The sequence below is a fragment of the Pituophis catenifer genome, unplaced genomic scaffold, assembly GCF_029215685.1.
Source record: "Pituophis catenifer annectens isolate HBS135680 unplaced genomic scaffold, rPitCat1.0.hap2 SCAF_4, whole genome shotgun sequence".
Taxonomy (NCBI): Eukaryota; Metazoa; Chordata; class Lepidosauria; order Squamata; family Colubridae; genus Pituophis; species Pituophis catenifer.
Window position 1 is genome coordinate 2,552,637 of NW_027256884.1, and position 19,722 is coordinate 2,572,358.

General features: G+C 42.3%; 1 protein-coding gene across 1 annotated transcript in view; it reads right to left on the minus strand.

Annotated features, from left to right (window-relative positions):
• Nucleotides 1–19,153, minus strand: part of DNAJC15 (DnaJ heat shock protein family (Hsp40) member C15) — a 29,370-nt gene extending 10,217 nt beyond the window's left edge. The window contains exons 1-3 of the mRNA XM_070943191.1: nt 18,980–19,153; nt 8,768–8,819; nt 6,471–6,544 (exon numbers count right to left, since the gene is read on the minus strand). Of these exons, the coding sequence (XP_070799292.1) occupies nt 6,471–6,544; nt 8,768–8,819; nt 18,980–19,090 (237 nt within the window). The 5' untranslated portion in view covers nt 19,091–19,153. The remainder of the gene's footprint in view (nt 1–6,470; nt 6,545–8,767; nt 8,820–18,979) is intronic.
• Between the last annotated feature and the right edge of the window lie 569 nt (nt 19,154–19,722).

Genomic DNA, 19,722 nt, shown 5'->3' on the forward strand with positions numbered 1-19,722 from the left:
TTCTATTCTATTCTATTCTATTCTATTCTATTCCATCCCATCCCATCCCATCCCATCCCATCCCATCCCATCCCATCTGTTCTGTTCTGTTCTGTTCTGTTCTTCATTCCAATATTCCATTCCATTCCATTCTATTCTATAATCTGGGGAAACATCATTCAGGAATCAGAGAGTAAAAGAGAAATGTTCTTTTTCTTCCTTTTTTCCCACTTCTTGGCTGGGTGGGAAAAAGACTATAGAGTCTCTTATACGATAAAATCCCAATTTTTACCGAGCACTTAGGAGAAACAGGTGTCCATTAATAACCCATGAAATGTGATGTGTTTTTTTTTACATAATTAACTTAATTTACATTATGCGGTAATTGATGTAATTTAGTCGGTGGCGTCCCTTTGTTCATTTGTGAAATTACACAATTGCGGGAGTAGTGTAAATGGCCACAAATGAAGTTAACGACGATAATTAGGGAATTATGCAGAGGGTGAAGTCCGTGCTGAGATGTCGTCCTTCTCGCCCAAAACCCTCCGAGTTTCACTGTGCAGGGAGTCCTTGACTTACAACACTTCATTTAGTGACTGTTCAAAGTTACAACGGCCCTGAAAAGGGGGACTTACGACCATTTTTCGCACTTAATGACCTTTCCAGCATCCTTAGGGTCACGTGATCAAAATCCGGAGTCTTGGCAACTGACTCATATTTATGACGGGATCACGTGATCCCCTTTTGCAACCTTCTGACAAGCGAAGTCAACGAGGGAGCCAGATTCACTCAACGACCGTGTTACTCGTTTAGCGACTTCGGTGATTCGCTTAACAACTGCGGCAAGAGAGGTCGTAAAAGGGGATAAAACTCACTTAGCAAATGTCTTGCTTAATAACAGAAAATTTGGGCTCCGTTGCGGTCGTAACTCGAGGACTATCTGTTAAGTTGTAAATGACTCCTGTTTTTTTCATCTGGGGCTGCTTGGGTCTTTCGGTGAAGAAGCAAAGAATATAAATAGAAATAAATGGGCAATACACCTGGGTAGTCCTTGATTTACGACCACAATGGAGCCCAAATTTTATGTCGCGAAGTGAGACGTGTGAGTTTCGCCCCTTTTATTTTAGTACCTTTCTTGCCACCGTTAAGTGAACGGTTGTTAAGTTAGTCACATGGTCGTTAAGTGAATCTAGCTTCGCCACTGACTCGTCAGAAGGTCGCAAAAGGGGATCACCTGACCCTGGGACACTGCGACCGTCAGTTGCCAAGCACCTGGATTTTGATCACGTGACCAAGGGGATGCTGCAACGGTCGTGAGAAAAATGCTCATAAGTCAAACAGTCACTAAATGAATGATTGTATGGAAACAATCCTTCCATCCTCCACCATCCAGTCAGAGCTGAAGAAGCTTCTTGGATGAGAAGCGAAACCTCTTCAAAGAAAAACCAGAAAGTCCAGTTGCCTCTTGAAAAAACATCTTTGGGACAACATATGACCTGGATGACTGAGAATCTCCATAGACGTTGTCTATGCATATCTATATATTGGGGAAACAAAACAGCCACTTCATAAACGCGTGGCACAACATAGAGAACAAACCCATCAGGACTAGATTCAGCGGTCCATCTGGATTTGAAAGACAAAGGCCACTCTTTGGAAGACAGCAAAGTCCACATTTTGGACAGAGAGGATGGCCAGTTTGAAAGAGGGGTCAAAGAGGCCATCTAGGTCAAAACTGAACAACCCTCTTTCAACAGAGGGGGAGGGACATGACGCCACCCATCTCCAGTCTACAACACAGCTCCTTTCAGCAGTTCCAAGAAGGCTCCACACTCATTTGCACTATTCAGGTGACCTTGAGGACACAGATAAACTTCCAAGTGGCCTCAATGATCCTCTAAAATGATGCAAATGACCAGCTGTCTGCAAGGAGTATAAATCCTTCCATTCCCCACCATTCAATCAGAGCTGAAGAAGCTTCTTGGATGAGAAGCGAAACGTCTTCAAAGAAAAACCAGAAAGTCCAGTTGCCTCTTGAAAAAAACACTTTTGGGACAACCGTGACCTGGACGAATGAGAATCTCCATAGAGATTGTCTATGCCAGGGGTGGGCAACTGTGGCCCTTTTACAACCTGTGGACTTCAATTCCCAGAATTCCTGAGGCAGCCAAGCTGGCTCAGGAATTCTGGGAGTTGAAGTCCACAGGTCATAAAGGGGCCATATTTGCCCACTCCTGGTCTATGCAGATTTGTACATTGGGGAAACAAAACAACCACTTCAAAAACGTGTGGCGCAACATAGAAGAAACCCATCAGGATTAGTTTCAGCGGTCCATCTGCTGAAGGTTGCAAAATGTGATCACACAATCCTGGGACACTGCAACGGTCATAAGTACTAGTCAGTTGCCAAGCCTCTGAATTTGGATCACGTGAAGATGGGGGAATGCTGCAACCGCCATAAGTGTGACAATCGATCATAATCCATCAATTGTGGCCGCTATCGCAAATCGATCCTAAGTCTCTTTATTTTCAGTGCCGTAGTAACTTCGAGAGGTCACTAAACGAACTGTTCTAAATCGAGGACTACCTGCATTTTCAAGGGAGGAAAATATGTTATTTATGGATCTGCAACCGGATTTTTTTTTTTTTTTAGTTTAGCTGTAAATTAGTTTGATTTAGGAATAAACACCAGTTTCTTTAGAATCGATTCCAAATTTTAGCCATTTGGAGAGACAAGACCCATCGGCCATTTGCCACCTTAAAAAGAAAATAAAGAAATACAGTAGCATTAAACAAAAATAAGCGCTGTTGACGGCGTTTTCTTTCCTGCTGACACCCTGAATCCCCATCATTTTTGAGGATGTTATACCTGCCTCGGGCAAAAACCAAGAGAGATCTTTCTTTAATTTTTAAAAAGCTCACAGCTGGCGCATCGGCCTTCTTTCAAAGGAGGAAATCTAAGCTGCTTGGATAAGGGCTTCTCCAAATTAGTGTCCATCAAAGAAAATGCTAATTTGACAAATCCCAAGTGACTTTCTCCATTTTTTTTAAATTTTTTTTGCTCCGTGTCCAGAAAGAGCGGACTTTGTGGGTCAACCGTCCACTCATAAATTTAAGAACAAGAAGCGGTTTGGATAAAATTGATTTTGTGGCCAGGAATTAATAACCGCGAGAGCTGCAAGAGGGACATCTGTCCCAAGTACTTTGGGGGTTGAGGTCTAATAATGAGAAGCTGCAGAGCAAGCGAAATAATAAAACAAGATAAATAAATAAAGCTAAGGAGATTGCCACAAAGAAGAGGGGGGGGGGTCAACTTATTCTCCAAAGCACCTGAGGGCAGGAGAAGAAGCCACGGATGGAAACGGATCAAGGAGAGAAGCAACTTGGAATTAAGGAGGAATTTCCTGACAGCGAGGACGATTAACCAGTGGGACATATTACACTGGAGATTTTTAAGAAGAGTTTGGACAGCCATTTGTGCAGAATGGTGTAGAGCAGTGATGGCTAACCTTTTTGCCATCACGTGCCAGGAGCGGTGGGTGGTGGGAGGGTCGCGCGCGTGCCCATACCCATAATTCTATGCGCCCTGCCCCTGCGCATGTGCAAGTGACATTCCCCCCCACTCCTGGCACATGATGGCACGGTAGGCCCATTTTTCGCTCTCCCCAGCCTCCAGAGCCTTTCTAGGAGTCTGGGGAGGGCAAAGACTGCCTTCCCTACCCCCCGCAAGCCCTCCAGAGGCAGGAAGTTGGCAAACGGGCCATTTTCCGCCTCCGGACGGCCTCCGGAAGGGTGGGGAAGCCGTTTTTGCCCTCCCCAGACTCCTACAAAGGCTCTGGAGGCTGGGGAGAGAGAAAAACAGGCCATCCCCACCAACTCCCGAGGTCCTCCGGAGGCAGGAAACAGCCTCTTTCCCTACTTCTGGTGGGCCCAGAAGGCCCGAAAATCAGCTGGCGGAGCTGAGCTCAGGTGCTCACCGATATGGCTACGTGTGCCACCTGGGGCACGCGTGCCATAGGTTCGCCATCACAGGTGTAGGGGCTCCTGCTTGAGAAGGGGGTTGGACTGGAAGACCTCCAAGGCCCCTTCCAATTCTGTTGTTCTATTATAAGTGAAATGTTGTGACCCCACCTGACCCATCTTAAGACCCTCACTTGATGCAACCCACACCTGACCCATCTCAAGACCCATCACAAGACCTTCACCTGAGATGACCTCCCATCACAAGACCCATATTTAATGTGATCACACCTGACCCATCTCAAGGTCCATCTCAAGACCCTCATGTGATGTGACCTCCCCATCACAAGACCACACAAAGCCCTTATAAACAGAGGAACACTGTCACCCCTTAAACTCTGCTGAAGATGTTACCTAGGCTGGTAACGAAATGTTCAGAAACCGACCTACAAGCTCGGAGAAGGAACCTCCACCCTCATTTATCTTCCCAGTCAAAGTCACACTGTGAACTGCTTCTCAACTGCTTCTCAACTGTTCTGAGCCAGCTCCCCAAACACAACAAACCCTCTGAAGTGAACTCAAAGATTCCTTTATTAAGAGCGCCGGCAGCCCCGGCAAACAGTTTCTCTCGCACCACAGGCTAACAAGTCTGTCTGGCAGGGCGAAGAATAGTTGTCTTCCACACCTATTTACCTCTGCCCCCTGCCTTTCATCCCCAGAGCTAGGGAGGGGCTTCACTAGCAGCGGCTGTGGCTCTTCCTTCCCAAGGACCGGCCCATAGATTTCCACTGCTCTCCTCTCCTCTGCCTTCTGTGCATTTGCATGTCAGGCACTGGACCCAGCTGTTCCTCCTCTTCCTCATCAGCCACCTCCAGACCTGGGGGATGTTGACTCTCCCTCTGAGGGCTGACGGATGGCCCAGGCTCTGCCTCTCTCCCTCTCCCTCTCCCTCTCCCCTCCCCCTCCCCCCCCTCTCTCTCTCTGCCAGTTCAATTCCCTCTTCCCCCTCGGAGCTCCCAGGTTGCCTCGATGCTGGCCCTGACTCCCACACCTCCTCCTCCAGTGATTCAGCTGTTGGAGGGGCCGGCGGCCGACATGCCACAACATCAAACCGTCCCTCTGAGTACCTTCGCATTTACTAATATAATAAGAAACTAATTTTACTTTAACGTTTTTGAGAGCTACAGCTACCGCCTACAGAATCGAATGGGAGGTAAAAACAGGCAGTGTTCCATCAAACCCATGCTCGGGGTTGCTAAACTCTCGGCCAGACCCACTCATTCGAAACAGAAATAGGCAAGGGATAGATAATAGAAGGGTGTGTGGGGTTGTTGTTGTTTTTGTGTATATATATGAAAAATCCGTGTATATAAAAGCTGGGGAGTGGGAGTGGAGCGAATGGAAGAGGAGAGGAATAAAAGGAAAGGAGCAGGCCAGCCGAGCGGAGGGAGATTAGGCAGACACAAAGAGACGAACGGGAGAGTGGGGGCGGATTTAGGTCAGAGACAAATAGGATTTTAATAATAGATGGAGCTGGGGAGCTTCTGTCTCGCACCAGAGCCAACAGGAGAGGCCGGCCTCGCTTTTCGCCCCCTCCCCAGCTCCTCCAGCATGAGTAACTTGCACAGCAAGCAGATCCTAATATATATACCATGTTTTCCCAAAAATAAGACTCTGTCTTATATTTTTTGAACTCCGAAATAAGCACTTGCGTGTATGTATGTATATGTATGTGTGTGTGTGTAGCTATAGCTATAGCTTGATTGATTGATTGATTGATTGATTGATTGATTGATTGGTTCGATTTATATGCCGTCCTTTTCCGAAGACTCAGGGCGGCTTACAATGCGTTAAGCAATAGCCTTCATACTTTTGTATATACCTGCTTAGTAGGGCTTTCGGCCCTATAGGTCACTAGATGAACTGTTATAACTCAAGGACTAATTGTATATATCATATATCTGTATATACCTGTAGGGGTGTGTGTGTGTATGTGTGTGTGTGTGTGTGTGTGTGTATTTATGAAGCTCTGCACGACAGTAGGGTAGGGTAGGGTAGAGCAGGGTGGGGTAGAATGGAATGGAATGGAATGGAATGACAGAGTTGGAAGGGACCTTGGAGGTCATTTAGTCCAACCCCCTGCTTAGGCAGGAAACCCTACACCACTTCACACAAATGGTTATCTAACATCTTCTTAAAAACCTCCGGTGTTGGAGCACCCACAGCTTCTGGTGGCAAGCTGTTCCACTGGTTAACTGTTCTCACTGTTGGGAAGTTTCTCCTCAATTCCAGGTTGCTTCTCTCCTTGATTGGTTTCCATCCGTTGCTTCTTGTCCTGCCCTCAGGTGCTTTGGAGAATAAATTGACCCCCTCTTCTTTGTGGCAGCCTCTCAAATATTGGAAGACTCCTATCATGTCACCCTTAGTCCTTCTCTTCATTAAACTGGACCTACCCAATTCCAACTCTATGAAGAAGTGTGTTTTTTCCCCACTTCTAACATTATGAAAGATGATCTAAGATTTCAACTTACAGTAGCTGAAATGTTCCTTGCTACCTGGGAGAAGATTTCTTCTAAAGGTTTCCGGAGTTGGAACGCGTAACGACCTATAAAATATTGAAACCAAAGGCAACTTAACATCTGTATATCTGCTATAGAGAAGTATATGCAGCAGTAGCACTTTCGGCCAGAAAACCGAGTATTTAATTTTATTTCCCCCGCATTTTATTAGCTGTTGCCCTTTTTTTGATTTAGACGGTTTCCCCGGCGGCTGGTTTTGGAGTCTGGCCCAGTCCAGCAGGAGGAAAAATTGGCAGGTGAAATCGGTCTTCATTTTTACAGCATTATAGGGGAAAAAAAATATCTCTTTTTCAGAAAATACTTGCTTGTTACAAAAATATTACGCTGGTATTAAACCAGGGGCGAAATGTAAAATTTGTTACTTACTTACTTACTTATTTATTTATTTACTACCGGTTCTGTGGGCGGGGCTTGGTGGGGGGGGTAATGTGACTGGGTGGGCGTGGCCTACTTTTTTAAAAAAAAACTTTTCGAAGCATTTTTTCTAATGCTTTGAAAAGCCTCTCTGCCGATCAGGCAACTCAGCTGGGATTGTCAGAGATTTTTCAAAGCATTTTTTTTTACCACCTCTTCGGCCAAGAGGTTGCAGAAAAAAATGCTTTGAAAAGCCTCTGACGATCCCAGCTGAGCCGCACGATTATCAGAGGCTTTTTTTTTTTTTAACTTTTAAAAGCATTTTTTCGTCGGAAGAGGTTGTAGATTTTTGCTACCGTTTCTCCGAACCACCCGCCGCCATCGCTACCAGATCGAGCGATCCGGTCCGAACCGGGAGCATTTCACCCCTATATTAAACTCTTTTTAATGTCTGGGTCTCTTTCTTCCAAATCCATCTCTTCCAGGAAGTTCACAGAAAGCAAACGTTGGGCGTTAACTTATTTCAAGAAAAAATAAGGGCAGGAATCTCAGGTTTTTACAACAGGTTCGTTTAGTGACCGTCCAAAGTTGCGACAGCGCAGAAAAAAAGCGACTTCCGGCTGTTTTTCACACTTGTGACCGTTGAGGCACCCAGCGTGGTCATGGGATCAAAACTCAGCCGCTTGGGAACATGACTCGTACTTATGACAATCGCAGTCTCCCGGGGTAATGTGATCCCCTTTTGCGACCTTTTGACGAGCCAAGTCAACAGGCAAGCCAGATTCGTTTAACGACCGTTTAACTTAACAACGGCAGAAGATTCACTTAAGGAATATGGTAAGAAAAGTCTTGCTGCAAGAATTTTGGGCTCAATTATGGTCGTACGTCGAGAGCTGCCTCTACATTATTGGTCAAAATTGTGGAAACCTTTTGGGAAAAGTGTATTTTCTAAAACTAGCTAATAACACCACTTTTTTTTGGAGTAGTACCATAAAATTATATATCAATGGAAAGATCATTTAATCAAGAATGTAATGCAATAACTTTTAGGAAGGATTTGCTATTAGAACAGGAGTTACAGTAGATAGAATAAAAGTGAAACACGTAGAAAAAAATGAGATATACAAAAATGATCACCATAGAACAAAAGAGATATACAAAAATGATCCCCATGTCAGTTAATACTTAGTTAGGGTAACCTTTAGCATGAATTAGGGCCTTACAATGTCTTCCCATGGAGTGAACCAAGTCTTTGAGTTCTGCAGCTGTTATCATGTGGAACCAAGATTGAAGGATGGCTTCTATTAACTGGGTTTTATTGCTGGGTCTCTTCTGACTAACAAGTTTCTTTAGTCGGAAAATCCATAGATTTTCCATTGGGTGAAGGTCTGGGCTATTCCCAGGCCATTCATTCCAGCAGTGGAATAGGATTGTCTTGAAACTCCCAAAAAAAAGTGGTATTATTAGCCGTCAAACCTCAAAAATACACTTTTCCCAATAGGTTCCCACAATTTTGGCCACTACTGTATTTAGGTCAAAGCCCAGATAAGATCATTGTGTCAATTTCGGAATGGTTTAATTTTGTTTTTTTAATTTACTGCCAAACAATACTGTAACAGGAGGCTGTGACTTGGGAGGATTTAAAATCCCTCTAGCAATCAAGAAATGATTCAAAATTAAAGTTGTCCCCGATTACATCTCCAATCAGCAGGCCACTCAATACAGCCACCAGAAACCAGAGTCAACTCAAAGGAAAGTTTACTTTTTTAATATACCGGTGGATTGGTAATCTCACTGGATATAAAGGTAGCATTCCTGATTTTTTTTCTTTTTTGCTTAATAACTTGCATTACGTTAACATACGGCATATTATTCTTAAGCGTATTTATACTAACCTCCAAAAGCAACCACTGCGATGCCCAGGCCAACTCCGATGACAGATTTAGCCTATTTAAAAAAAAAAAAAAAGGAAGAAATTTAGCGATTTGACATGAATATCCTGGAGAAAAAATGGAAACGTCACTGTTTGCACAATGATTCAGACACAATTTTTGAAATAAAAAAAAAAAACTTCAGATGCCGACAATAAAAATTCGACTGCGTTGGGAATTATGACGCCTTTGAGCTCAAGGTTAACCAAAACTCAACGAAAGCTTTTGGAAAAAGTCAAAAAGATGTATTGGTTTCAGATGGTGCTGTAAGATTAGGGCTTCTGAACATGTGCAAAAGGCCATGAGAAAGCCTCTGCTTGCAGCTGGTGAGAAGGACCTGTGGAAAATGTGTATGTGTGTATGTGTGTCTATATCTGTCTGTCTGTCTGTCTGTCTGTCTGTCATCTATCCATTCTATCCATCCATCCATCCATCCATCCATCCATCCACCCACCTCTATCTATCAATCAATCCATCCACATCTATCTATCTATCTATCCGTATCTATCTACCAATCCATCCGCATCTATCTATCTATCTATCCATCCATCTACCTATCATCTATCTATCTACCTATCTATCTATCTATCTATCCATCCATCCATCCATCCATCCATCCATCCACCCACATCTATCTATCTTTCCATCCATCCATCCATCCATCCATCCATCCATCCATCCATATCTATCTATCTATCCATCCATCTACCTATCATCTATCTATCCATCCATTCATCCATCCATCCATCCATCCATCCATCCGCATCTATCTATCTATCTATCTATCTATCTATCTATCTATCTATCCATCCATCCATCCACCCACATCTATCTATCTATCTATCTATCTACCTATCTATCCATCCATCCATCCATCCATCCATCCATCCATCCATCCATCCTCCCGCCTCTATCTATTTATCTATCTATCTATCCATCGATCTACCTATCATCTATCTAGCCATCCATCCATCCACCTCTATCTATCTATCTATCTATCTATCTATCTATCTATCTATCCATCCTAATCTTTCATGTCTGTTTATGTTTATCCTATTTCTCTCTCTCAGTCTTTAATTTATGTCTAATCTTTCTATCTATCTCTCTAATCTGTCTCTCTAATCTGTCTATCTATCTATCCATCCATCATCCATCTCAATCTATTTCTAATCTTTCTATCTATTTATATCTATGTATCTATCTGTCTGTCTGTCTATCTAATCTCTCTCTCTCATCTATCTTCTAATCTATCATGTTTGTTTATCCTCTATCTATCTATCTATCTATCTATCTATCTATCTATTCTCTCAATCTCTCTCTCATCTATCTTCTAATCTATCATATCTGTCTGTTTATCCATTATCTGCCTGCCTGCCTGCCTGCCTATCTATCTATCTATCTATCTATCTATCTATCTATCTATCTATCTATCTATCATCTATCTATCTATCTATCTATCTATCTATCTATCTATCTATCTTATCTATCTCTATCTATCATCTCTCTATCTCTCTATCTCTCTATCTTTCTATCTCTCTATCTATCTATCTATCCCTCCCTCCCTCCCTCCATCCAATTTATGCGTGGTCCCTCTCAACAAAGGCAACTCTGAACCAACCTGAGTGCCAACGTATGGATGCATACAAACCACAACAACAAATGAACTCAAACCGAGTCCTGAAGGCAGCGCCAGTTGATTCCACAGTGCTAAACGGAGGTGCTGCACATTATTCAGAGGCTGCTTTCGTTCTTACCGAACTGCCATTAATATTCCTAAGAGCCCAGCTGATGCGCCACTTCAAGTGATTACAGTTCACTGTCGGAATTCTTGTCATGTTTTGCCTTGTTCCAAGAGGCCCAACTCCTCATTCTCGAGAATAATTCTTTCCACTTGTACAGCATCTTTAATCTAAGCCTCTTGAAAGAAGTTTACAAACATTAATTCTCACAATACAAGACACACAGTAATTAGGCTGCTCATTCCGTTAATGGGGGAAGGTGATGTTTGTTGCTCTTGCTTGCCCATGTAAGACGCACTCCCAAAATGAGCGAGAGATCTGTGGTTTTCATACACAGAGCGAAAGGGATTATCTATCTGTATAGTCATCGGAAGAAACTGGCCTATTATGGCCAAGCAGATGTTCTTCAAGTCACTCAAACCAGAAAACGTGTTTTCTAAAAATTATATCAAAAACGGAGTGATGGGAACAAAGTAGGTGCATATTTTTCTCGAATCCCCCCCCCCAAAAAAATCACATTTTAAAAATCCAACTTACTTCGCTTGCACGAATCAAACGGCACAAAAGTTTGGCACGTTTTAATACGCACAAAACATACACATTTTAATACACCCTTCCGTTTCTCCTTACCCATAGTCCTGAAAGCTGCTTAAAAAACAATTGCAATTGTGAAATGTCAAGTTTCCCCAGAAAAGTTATGTTAGCTGTGAAAATATCTACAGACCCCTCGCATCCTGGACATCAACTGTTTCAACTCCTACCCTCAAAACGACACTATAGGGCAATGCACACCAGAACAACTAGACACAAGGACAGTTTTTTCCCGAATGCCATCGCTCTGCTAAACAAATAATTCCCTCAACACTGTCAAACTATTCACTAAGTCTGCATCACTATTAATCTTCTCATCGTTCCCATCACCCATCTCCTCCCACTTATTGTTTGTTTTGTTTGTTTTATTAAATTTATATACCGCCCTACTCCCGAAGGACTCAGGGCGGTGAACAGGCACAGAATAAAATACATAAATACAAAAGTTAGAAACTTTTGACTACACTTATGACTGTATGACTGTAACTTTGTTGCTTGTATCCTTATGATTTATATTGATAGTTTCCTGATTGCTTATTTGTACCCTATGATTGTCATTAAGTGTTGTACCTTATGATTCTTGACGAATGCATTTTTTCTTTTATGTACACTGAGAGCATATGCACCAAGACAAATTCCTTGTGTGTCCAATCACACTTGGCCAATAAAGAATTTATTCTATTCTATTCTATTCTATTCTATTCTATTCTATTCTATTCTATTCTATTCTATTCTATTCTATTCTATTCTATTCATCTATCTATCTATCTATCTATCTATCTATCTATCTATCATCTATCTATCTATCTATCTATGACTATAGATTAAGTGTTGTACCTTATGATTCTTGACGAATGCATTTTTTCTTTTATGTACACTGAGAGCATATGCACCAAGACAAATTCCTTGTGTGTCCAATCACACTTGGCCAATAAAGAATTCTATTCTATTCTATTCTATTCTATTCTATTCTATTCTATTCTATTCTATTCTATTCTATTCTATTCTATTCTATTCGTCTAGTCTAGTCTAGTCTATGTGATTCACTTCAGTCTGGCCTCCTATCTGGTTAAGGAATAAAAATATTATAATCTTATAATTATAAAAATATTATAATATTATAATATTATCCCAAATTCAGACCAGAACAGTGACTGGGAAAATTTAACAGCCCTTTTCTCCTTGATCAATATTTCAAACTTGGCAACTTGAAAATAGGTGACCCTCGTAGCTGAGGAATTCTGGGAGTTGAAGTCCACAGATCTTAAAATGGCCAAGTTTGAAAACCTAGATCGTCCAGCATCGTTGAATAGCATGGGATGTTTTGCTTAGGTATTAGAGCGCAAAGACCAAGAACATGACGTGGAAGGTAGAGACGTCCTTCCTGAAAGAAAAAAATTATTTAAAACTCCATTCTATCTTCGTAGTCTTTGACTTCCAGGATGGACTTCAACCCCCACAATTCCACAGCCAGAATAAAAGAAAGACAGAGTTGGAAGGGACCTTGGAGGTCTTCTAGTCCAACCCCATACTCAAGTCACACGCAATCATAGAACTGGAAGGGACGTTGGGGGTCTCCTTGCCCAAGTCAGAAGACCTCATGCCATCCTGGTCAAGTGATTGTCCAATTTATTTTTAAAAAAACTTCCAGTGATGGAGCACCCACAAATTCTGGAGGCAAGCTCATGATCTCCCAGTTTCTAGTATGATGCTTTAACCACTACACCAAACTAGTTCTCTACGGAGATTCTTTCTTTGTTTTTCTTGAAGACGTTTCGCTTCTCAACCAAGAAGCTTCTTCAGTTCTGGAGAACTGTTCTCTAGAACTGAAGAAGCTTCTGTTGTGGCCCGCCAGTGGCCACCAGGGCTGTCAGCAGATTCGGACAGTGAGGAGGTTGGGGAGGAACGTGGGCCAGTCCTGGAGTCTGGGGAAGGCTCAGACGAGGGCTCTGAGTCGGAGGCAGAGAGGGGGCCATGGCCATCTGGTAGTTCTTTGCTGCCTCCGGAGTCTCCGGAGTTTGACATCAGCGAGGCAGAAGAACAGCGGGAGCCTGTTCCCAGTGTGCGCATGCCAGGAAACAAGAACAATTAAGGGAACAGGGTCGACTTGGAAGTAAGGCTTGGAGATGATTGGCCCCTCCCATAAGACATAAAAGAGAAGCGAACGAGAGGTGAACTTTTACAGGAAGCAATTAGTTCATCTGGTCGGTAAAAGCTCTGGAAAAGCTCTGTTTGACTCTGTTCTCTGGCAGCGTTCCAAGGGAGATAAGGTGGGTGTTTGTAAACACTCCCCTGAAATACTGTTTGAGAAGCCTTCCAAACCGGGAATGACAATAATTCACAGCCATATGAATAAAGGAAGCTTGCCGGGACTAAGATTGTGCTGTCTACTTTCTAAAGAAGCCTAGGTCCGAACAGCTTCTTGGATGAGAAGCGAAACATCTTCAAAGTAAAATGAAGTCCAGATGCCTTTTGAAAAAGCCCTTTTGGGATAGCTCTCTAGGATAACTTTTTAGGAAGCACTGACAACTCTCCCTCTCAAATTGCAAATGTCCAGGAATTGCCTTTTGAAAGGCAATAGAAAAAGATGCACCCATTTGCTTTATACAATTAAGAAGCCCAGTGGTAGGGTTCAATTTTTTTTTACTACCGGTTCTATGGGCGTGGCTTGGTGGGTGTGGCATGATTTGGTGGGCATGGCTTGGTGGGCGTGGCAGGGGGAGGATACTGTAAAATCTCCATTCCCACCCCACTCCAGGGGAAGGATGCTGTAAAATCCCCATTCCCTTCCCACTCCAGGGGAAAGTTACTGCAAAATCCCCATTTCCTCCCGATTAGCTGGGACTCGGGAGGCAGAGAATAGACGGCTAATCGGCCAGTCAGAGGTGGTATTTACTGGTTCTTCAAACTACTCAAAATTTCCGCTACCGGTTCTCCAGAACTGGTTAGAACCTGCTGAAATCCACCTCTGAACAAGTCCCTTACTACTAAAAAAAAAAAAAAGTGGATTAACTTTGTATTGGTGCACAGCTAATCATTTTCAAACTTTGTATGCCTTCCTCTAATGCATTCATAAAATCTGCATTCCCCGTATTTTAATTGGGGACTGGCATTTTCATTAGACGATTCCTTACAAATTATTCTGGCACAACAGTAAATTAGCACAGAAAGCCTCTCTGAGATATCACCGTAACGAAGAAACTTCCCTATAGGGTGAAAACAAACAAGCATTTTATTCCATCATTTCAAATGAAGCTCTTTTCCTAATATTAAAAAAAAAGAAAAGAAAAAAAATTTAGGAAGGCCAATGGAAAAACTGCAATAGGATTTGTTTTGTTTGTTTGTTTAAAAGTGGTGAGTTAAGAATTCATTGATGTGTTTTCAGAAATATAAAAATAAAAATAATATTTAGCATTACCGACAGAAGACATACATTTAAGTGTGGTGGCAATTATTCTCAAAAGCTCTTGAGAAATTTACATGAAACGCGTACAGTTATTATGGCAGCAAATGCTGACAGCTCCGAGGTCCCTTTAAATTTTTCCAAAGCCTTTTTTTCCCCCCTCGAAACACTTGACTAATCTTGCAAAATTGGCTTGCCGGAGACATATATAATGCGCGTCCTGTATAAAATAACCACGCTATGCAAAATTGCCTGTAAGTCTCTATAAACAACCTCAATTAGAAGCTATGAGGGCAAAGGAAAGGACACGGGATTTCTAAGGTTTAAAGGGGAAAAGGAAACAGAAAAAAAAAGAAAAAGAAAAAACCCCATCAGACAGCATTAAACTCAGAACTGGGCACATAAATGAATCTTTTTCCATCTCCATGGCCTGTCTGCTGATGCTTCCCTGAGGAGCTGATAGCACAAACTAAAAAAATAGAAGATAAAATAAAACCAAGGACATGGAATGGCTCTCAGATTCTTCTGCAACTGCCCTGTTTGCAAATAATTCTCAGTCCGAACTCTGCTTCAGGTGGCATCAAGGATGCAACATGGAGTTTTCTTCTCCATGCTCACTTTCTGGGTTTCTAGTTTAATTTATTTGGCTAGGGTCCAAAATGTCTCGGGAGCAATTGATCTGAAAATTCAGGGCTTCGCTGAATTGTTACTGGATCCGTTAACAAATGCCGGAGCAATAAAAGAAAATGTTTTAGCCAATGGGGAAAAACGAATAACAAGCTTTTTTTTTTGCAAATTCTCATAAGAAACTTAACGTCAATATTAAACTAATTTCAGGAGGAATGAAAAGTAGTGTAGGAAGAAAAAAATCGGTCGGATTCCAAGCTGGGAGAAAGATGCTGGAAATAAAGAGCCTGGTGGCGCAGCAGACTGATAGCCTGAATTAACATCCAGCTGCCTGCAATTATTGCGAGTTCGAATCTCGCCAGGCTCAAGGTTGACTCAGCCTTCCATCCTTTCTAAGGTAGGTGAAATAAGGACCCAGTTTGTGGGGGCAATAAGCTGACTTTGTATAAAAATATACAAAAGTATGAAGGCTATTGCTTAACGCACTGTAAGCTGCCCTGAATCTCCGGAGAAGGGCAGCATATAAATCAAATTAAAATAAAAAATAAAAAAATAAAAAAAATGCAAGGAAAGGCGGCCTCATTTTATTTGGATGCCAGAAACCTCAGGGGCAGCAGCATGTTTCTGGGGTGGTTGACACAACAGGGTTGAGAGTAGGCGAGCTTTTATATGTTGTTTGGGGCTTTGTGGTTGAGATGCCTGTTCGTTGTGAAATGTACTTTGACCTGTGCTTGAGTGTGCCTTTTTAATATTCTAATTATCGTTGCCTGACACCCCCCCCCCCCCCCCCTTTGTGGCTAGGAGGTCATGCCCTGGCCTTGGAGTTGGGTGCGGGGATGTAGAGTTTAGGAGTCTTTGTTTTCCTACTTTTTAATTTAATTTAATTGTAAATGTGATTCACTTAACAACTGTGGCAAGGAAAGTTGTAAAATAGGACAAGCTCACTTCACAAGTGTTTCACTTAGCAACCTAAATTTTGGGCTCAGTTGTGGTCGTAACTCGAGGACCGCCTGTACCGATTCATTTAAAAACATTAAATTTGACAGGGGATGAGAGGGGTTTTTTTTCCTCAATGTTAGCCATTTCAAGAGGCGTGGACTTCAACTCCCAGAATTCCTCAGGCAACCTGGGGAAGTCTAGGAGTTGAAGTCTACACATCTTAAAAATTGCCAAGGCTGAAAACACTGGATGAAGAACAAAAAAAGATTGAGAAAGTTGGAGAGACAGGATGAAATCCTTGGAAAAGAGAGAGGCAACAGGTTTGAAGGAGAAAAGGCAGGGTGGAAAGCCTTTAGTTAGTAGATGTAGTAGAAGCAATAGGCATAGAAAAAGCAATTGTTGGAATAGGAAGCTATACAAAAACGTTGATGTAAACTAGATGTAACTACAACTTTCCTTTCCCAACCGCAGTGGTTCACTTAGCAACGGTGGCAAGAAACGTCGTAAAATGGGGCAAAACTCACTTAACAAGTTTTTCACTTGGCAACATAAATTCTGGGCTCCATTGTGGTCGTAAGCCGAGGACTACCTGTATTTAGGTCGCTCTACAGCTGTCACTACAACCCCATTTGGAAGGGGTATTAGAGCCGAGGTGGCGCAGTGGTTAGAGTGCAGTACTGCAGGCTACTTCTGCTGACTGCCGGCTGCCTGCAGTTCAGCAGTTCAAATCTCACCAGGCTCAAGGTTGACTCAGCCTTCCACCTTTACGAGGTGGGTAAAATGAGGACCCAGATTGCTGGGGGCGACAGGCTGACTCTGTAAACCGCTTAGAGAGGGCTGTAAAAGCACTATGAAGCGGTATATAAGTCTAAGTGCTATTGCTATTAGAACTGGTCTCCTACTTCCCACCCAATCTTCATAAGGTTTCCTACATTTTTGGTGGAAAACAATAAAATAATTATGCAAAGTTTAGAATAGGCTTGACGTATTTTGAAAGACGTGCCTCTTGAAAGTTCATATTTACAAAAAATGAAAATCTAATATATATGCACTTTAATCCCACTTCTCAGTCATCATCTTGGTGATGATTAGGATAGACCGGTTTTTCTCAATGCAGGGAATTCTGGGAGTTGAAGTCCACAGGTCTTAAAGCTGCCAAGGTTGAGAAATGCTGGGATAGACATATCCTGCTAATCCAGCAAACATCTTAAAAAGAGCTTACAGGCATCTGGAGGATTAACCCAATTTTGATCATTATTTTTTCTGTGGATTGGAATTTACCACACCAGGTCTTTTTTCTTTTTCTTTTTTTGCTATCCTTGCAATAAATTAAGAGGACAATATCTCTGGAAACTAAAAAAACAAAGTACAGACGTCTCTAGCAAACAATGCAAAATTTCCAGCAAAATCAGAAGCAACTTCTCCATGATTAAGAGAAAAAAAAATGGCAGGGCAAAGGAGGAGAAATGAAATTAATCAGGTTGTTTCTAGTAAGTTATTTCAGATGATGCTCGTTTTAACCGGATGTTCAAATGTTACATCACAGACAACATTCAATTCAATCTCTTGACACAAAATTCCTTAGGCATATATAAATTGAAGCTTTTTACCCCTTGCTTGAAATAGGACTGGAGAAGGGAGGGAGGGAGGGAGGGAGGGAAGAAGGGAGGGAGGGAGAAAGAAAGAAGAAAGAAAAAGATGGAGGGAGGGAGGGAGGGAAGATGAAAGAAAGAAGAAAGAATGGAAGGAAGGAGGGAGGGAGGGAGGAGAAAAAAGAAGAAAGAAAAAGATGGAGGGAGGGAGGGATGAAAGAAAGAAGAAAGAAGGGAAGGAGGGAGGGAGGGAGGGAGGGAGGGAGGGAGGAGGAAAAAGAAGAAAGAAAAAGATGGAGGGAGGGATGAAAGAAAGAAGAAAGAAGGGAAGGGAAGGGAAGGGAAGGGAAGGGAAGGGAAGGGAAGGGAGGAAGGAAGGAAGGAAGGAAGGAAGGAAGGAAGGAAGGAAGGAAGGAAGGAAGGAAGGAAGGAAGGAAGGAAGGAAGGAAGGGTCAAATCTAATCATCTCACAGCAGACGTTTAATCCCAGAGACTACACAGATATAGTTCAGCGCTTTTTACAAACAGTACAATTTTGCAATGTCTTCTCCTATAAAATGATATTTTTTTTCGACATCCCAATCAAGCCTCCACAACCAGTGAAGTATATCTGACCCTGTTTTGCTTTCTGGGGACCAGTCAAACTTGTCAATTGTTATAACTTCTTTAATAAAAGAAAGTTAGATAAAGACACTAGGAAAGGAAACCAATATACATACAATGGGTTCTTGTACGTGTAAAGTTTAATACAACACTTCAATGACCGTATTGCCTTATAATTGTTTATACTTGATCTATATACAAGCAGAGGTAACTCAAAAGTGACCTAGTTATATTCCACAAAGATGGTCACCACACACCTTTGGGAATGTTTTTTTCAATTTCTCAATCTGGGCATCACCTGGTGGTCTCCCATCCAACTTTCAACCAGATCTGATCCTGGCTTTGCTTCTCTTTATTATTTTTTTTAAAAAAAGCACAATACACTACATCTAAAATACTTAAATCATATTATTATCTCCTGGGGACCTTCATAAGAAGATAACTCTTATTTATTAATAGAAGGATTCTACTTTGGTTCAGCACCAAGATTTCATTGAGAAAGAAACGAAGCCCTCTGCGCATGCGCTAAAGCAAGCGCTCTGCCAGCCCGTTGCCCGGCGCCAACACGCAGCCTCCAAGCCGCTTCAGAGACACGACTGCGCATGCTCAAAAGAGACCGGCAACTGTCACGCTTTAAACGATAGGCCGGTTCTCTCTTCGTACGGCAACCCCCGACACTGACCAGCCCGTAGTTGATGTCCGGCCCTCGGCCGCTGCCGCCGCCGCCACCGCCGCTACGGGCTACGTACTCCGCGTAGCGAAGAGACTCCGTGGAACTCCCGGCCCTCTCCATCGTAGTTAGCCCGAAGGGAGGAAAGGAAAAAAAAAAAAACTCAGAGAGACCTACGGAAGATCAGAAAGGACAAAATTTATGACCCTGCGAAAGTCTCGCTACGATTTCGGGCGTTCTCTGCCTTGGAACGCGATTTTGCCCGATGATATGGCCCATGCGCAGTAGCAGCAAGCGAAGCTGGACGTGATTTAGAATGCCAGGAACTATTCCCTTTCCTTATGACGTCTGTTGCAGAAACTGATTTGTTTAGATTCTACTTCTATTTAGATTAATTTAAATTAAATGGGTAATTTAATTGGCTTTAAGACAACACATTCCAAACTTTAGAATGTGTTGTCTTAAAACCAATTAAATTACCCGTTTAAATTAATATAAATTACCAACACCAGTTAAAAATACCAATTACGTTAACAATATTTTATACGTATTCTTGTCTGTAATATGGGTTTGAGCCCTATTAAATGTAAATGAATGTTTTAAGACACATTTGTAATCATTCTAATCCATTTGCCCAGGATGGTTGATTCTAAGCACAGTTGGACAATCACCCAGATATTCATGAATACATCAAATGGATATTCGTATCCAATTTCATATATTCATAATCATGTTTATACTTATATCTGTTTGAC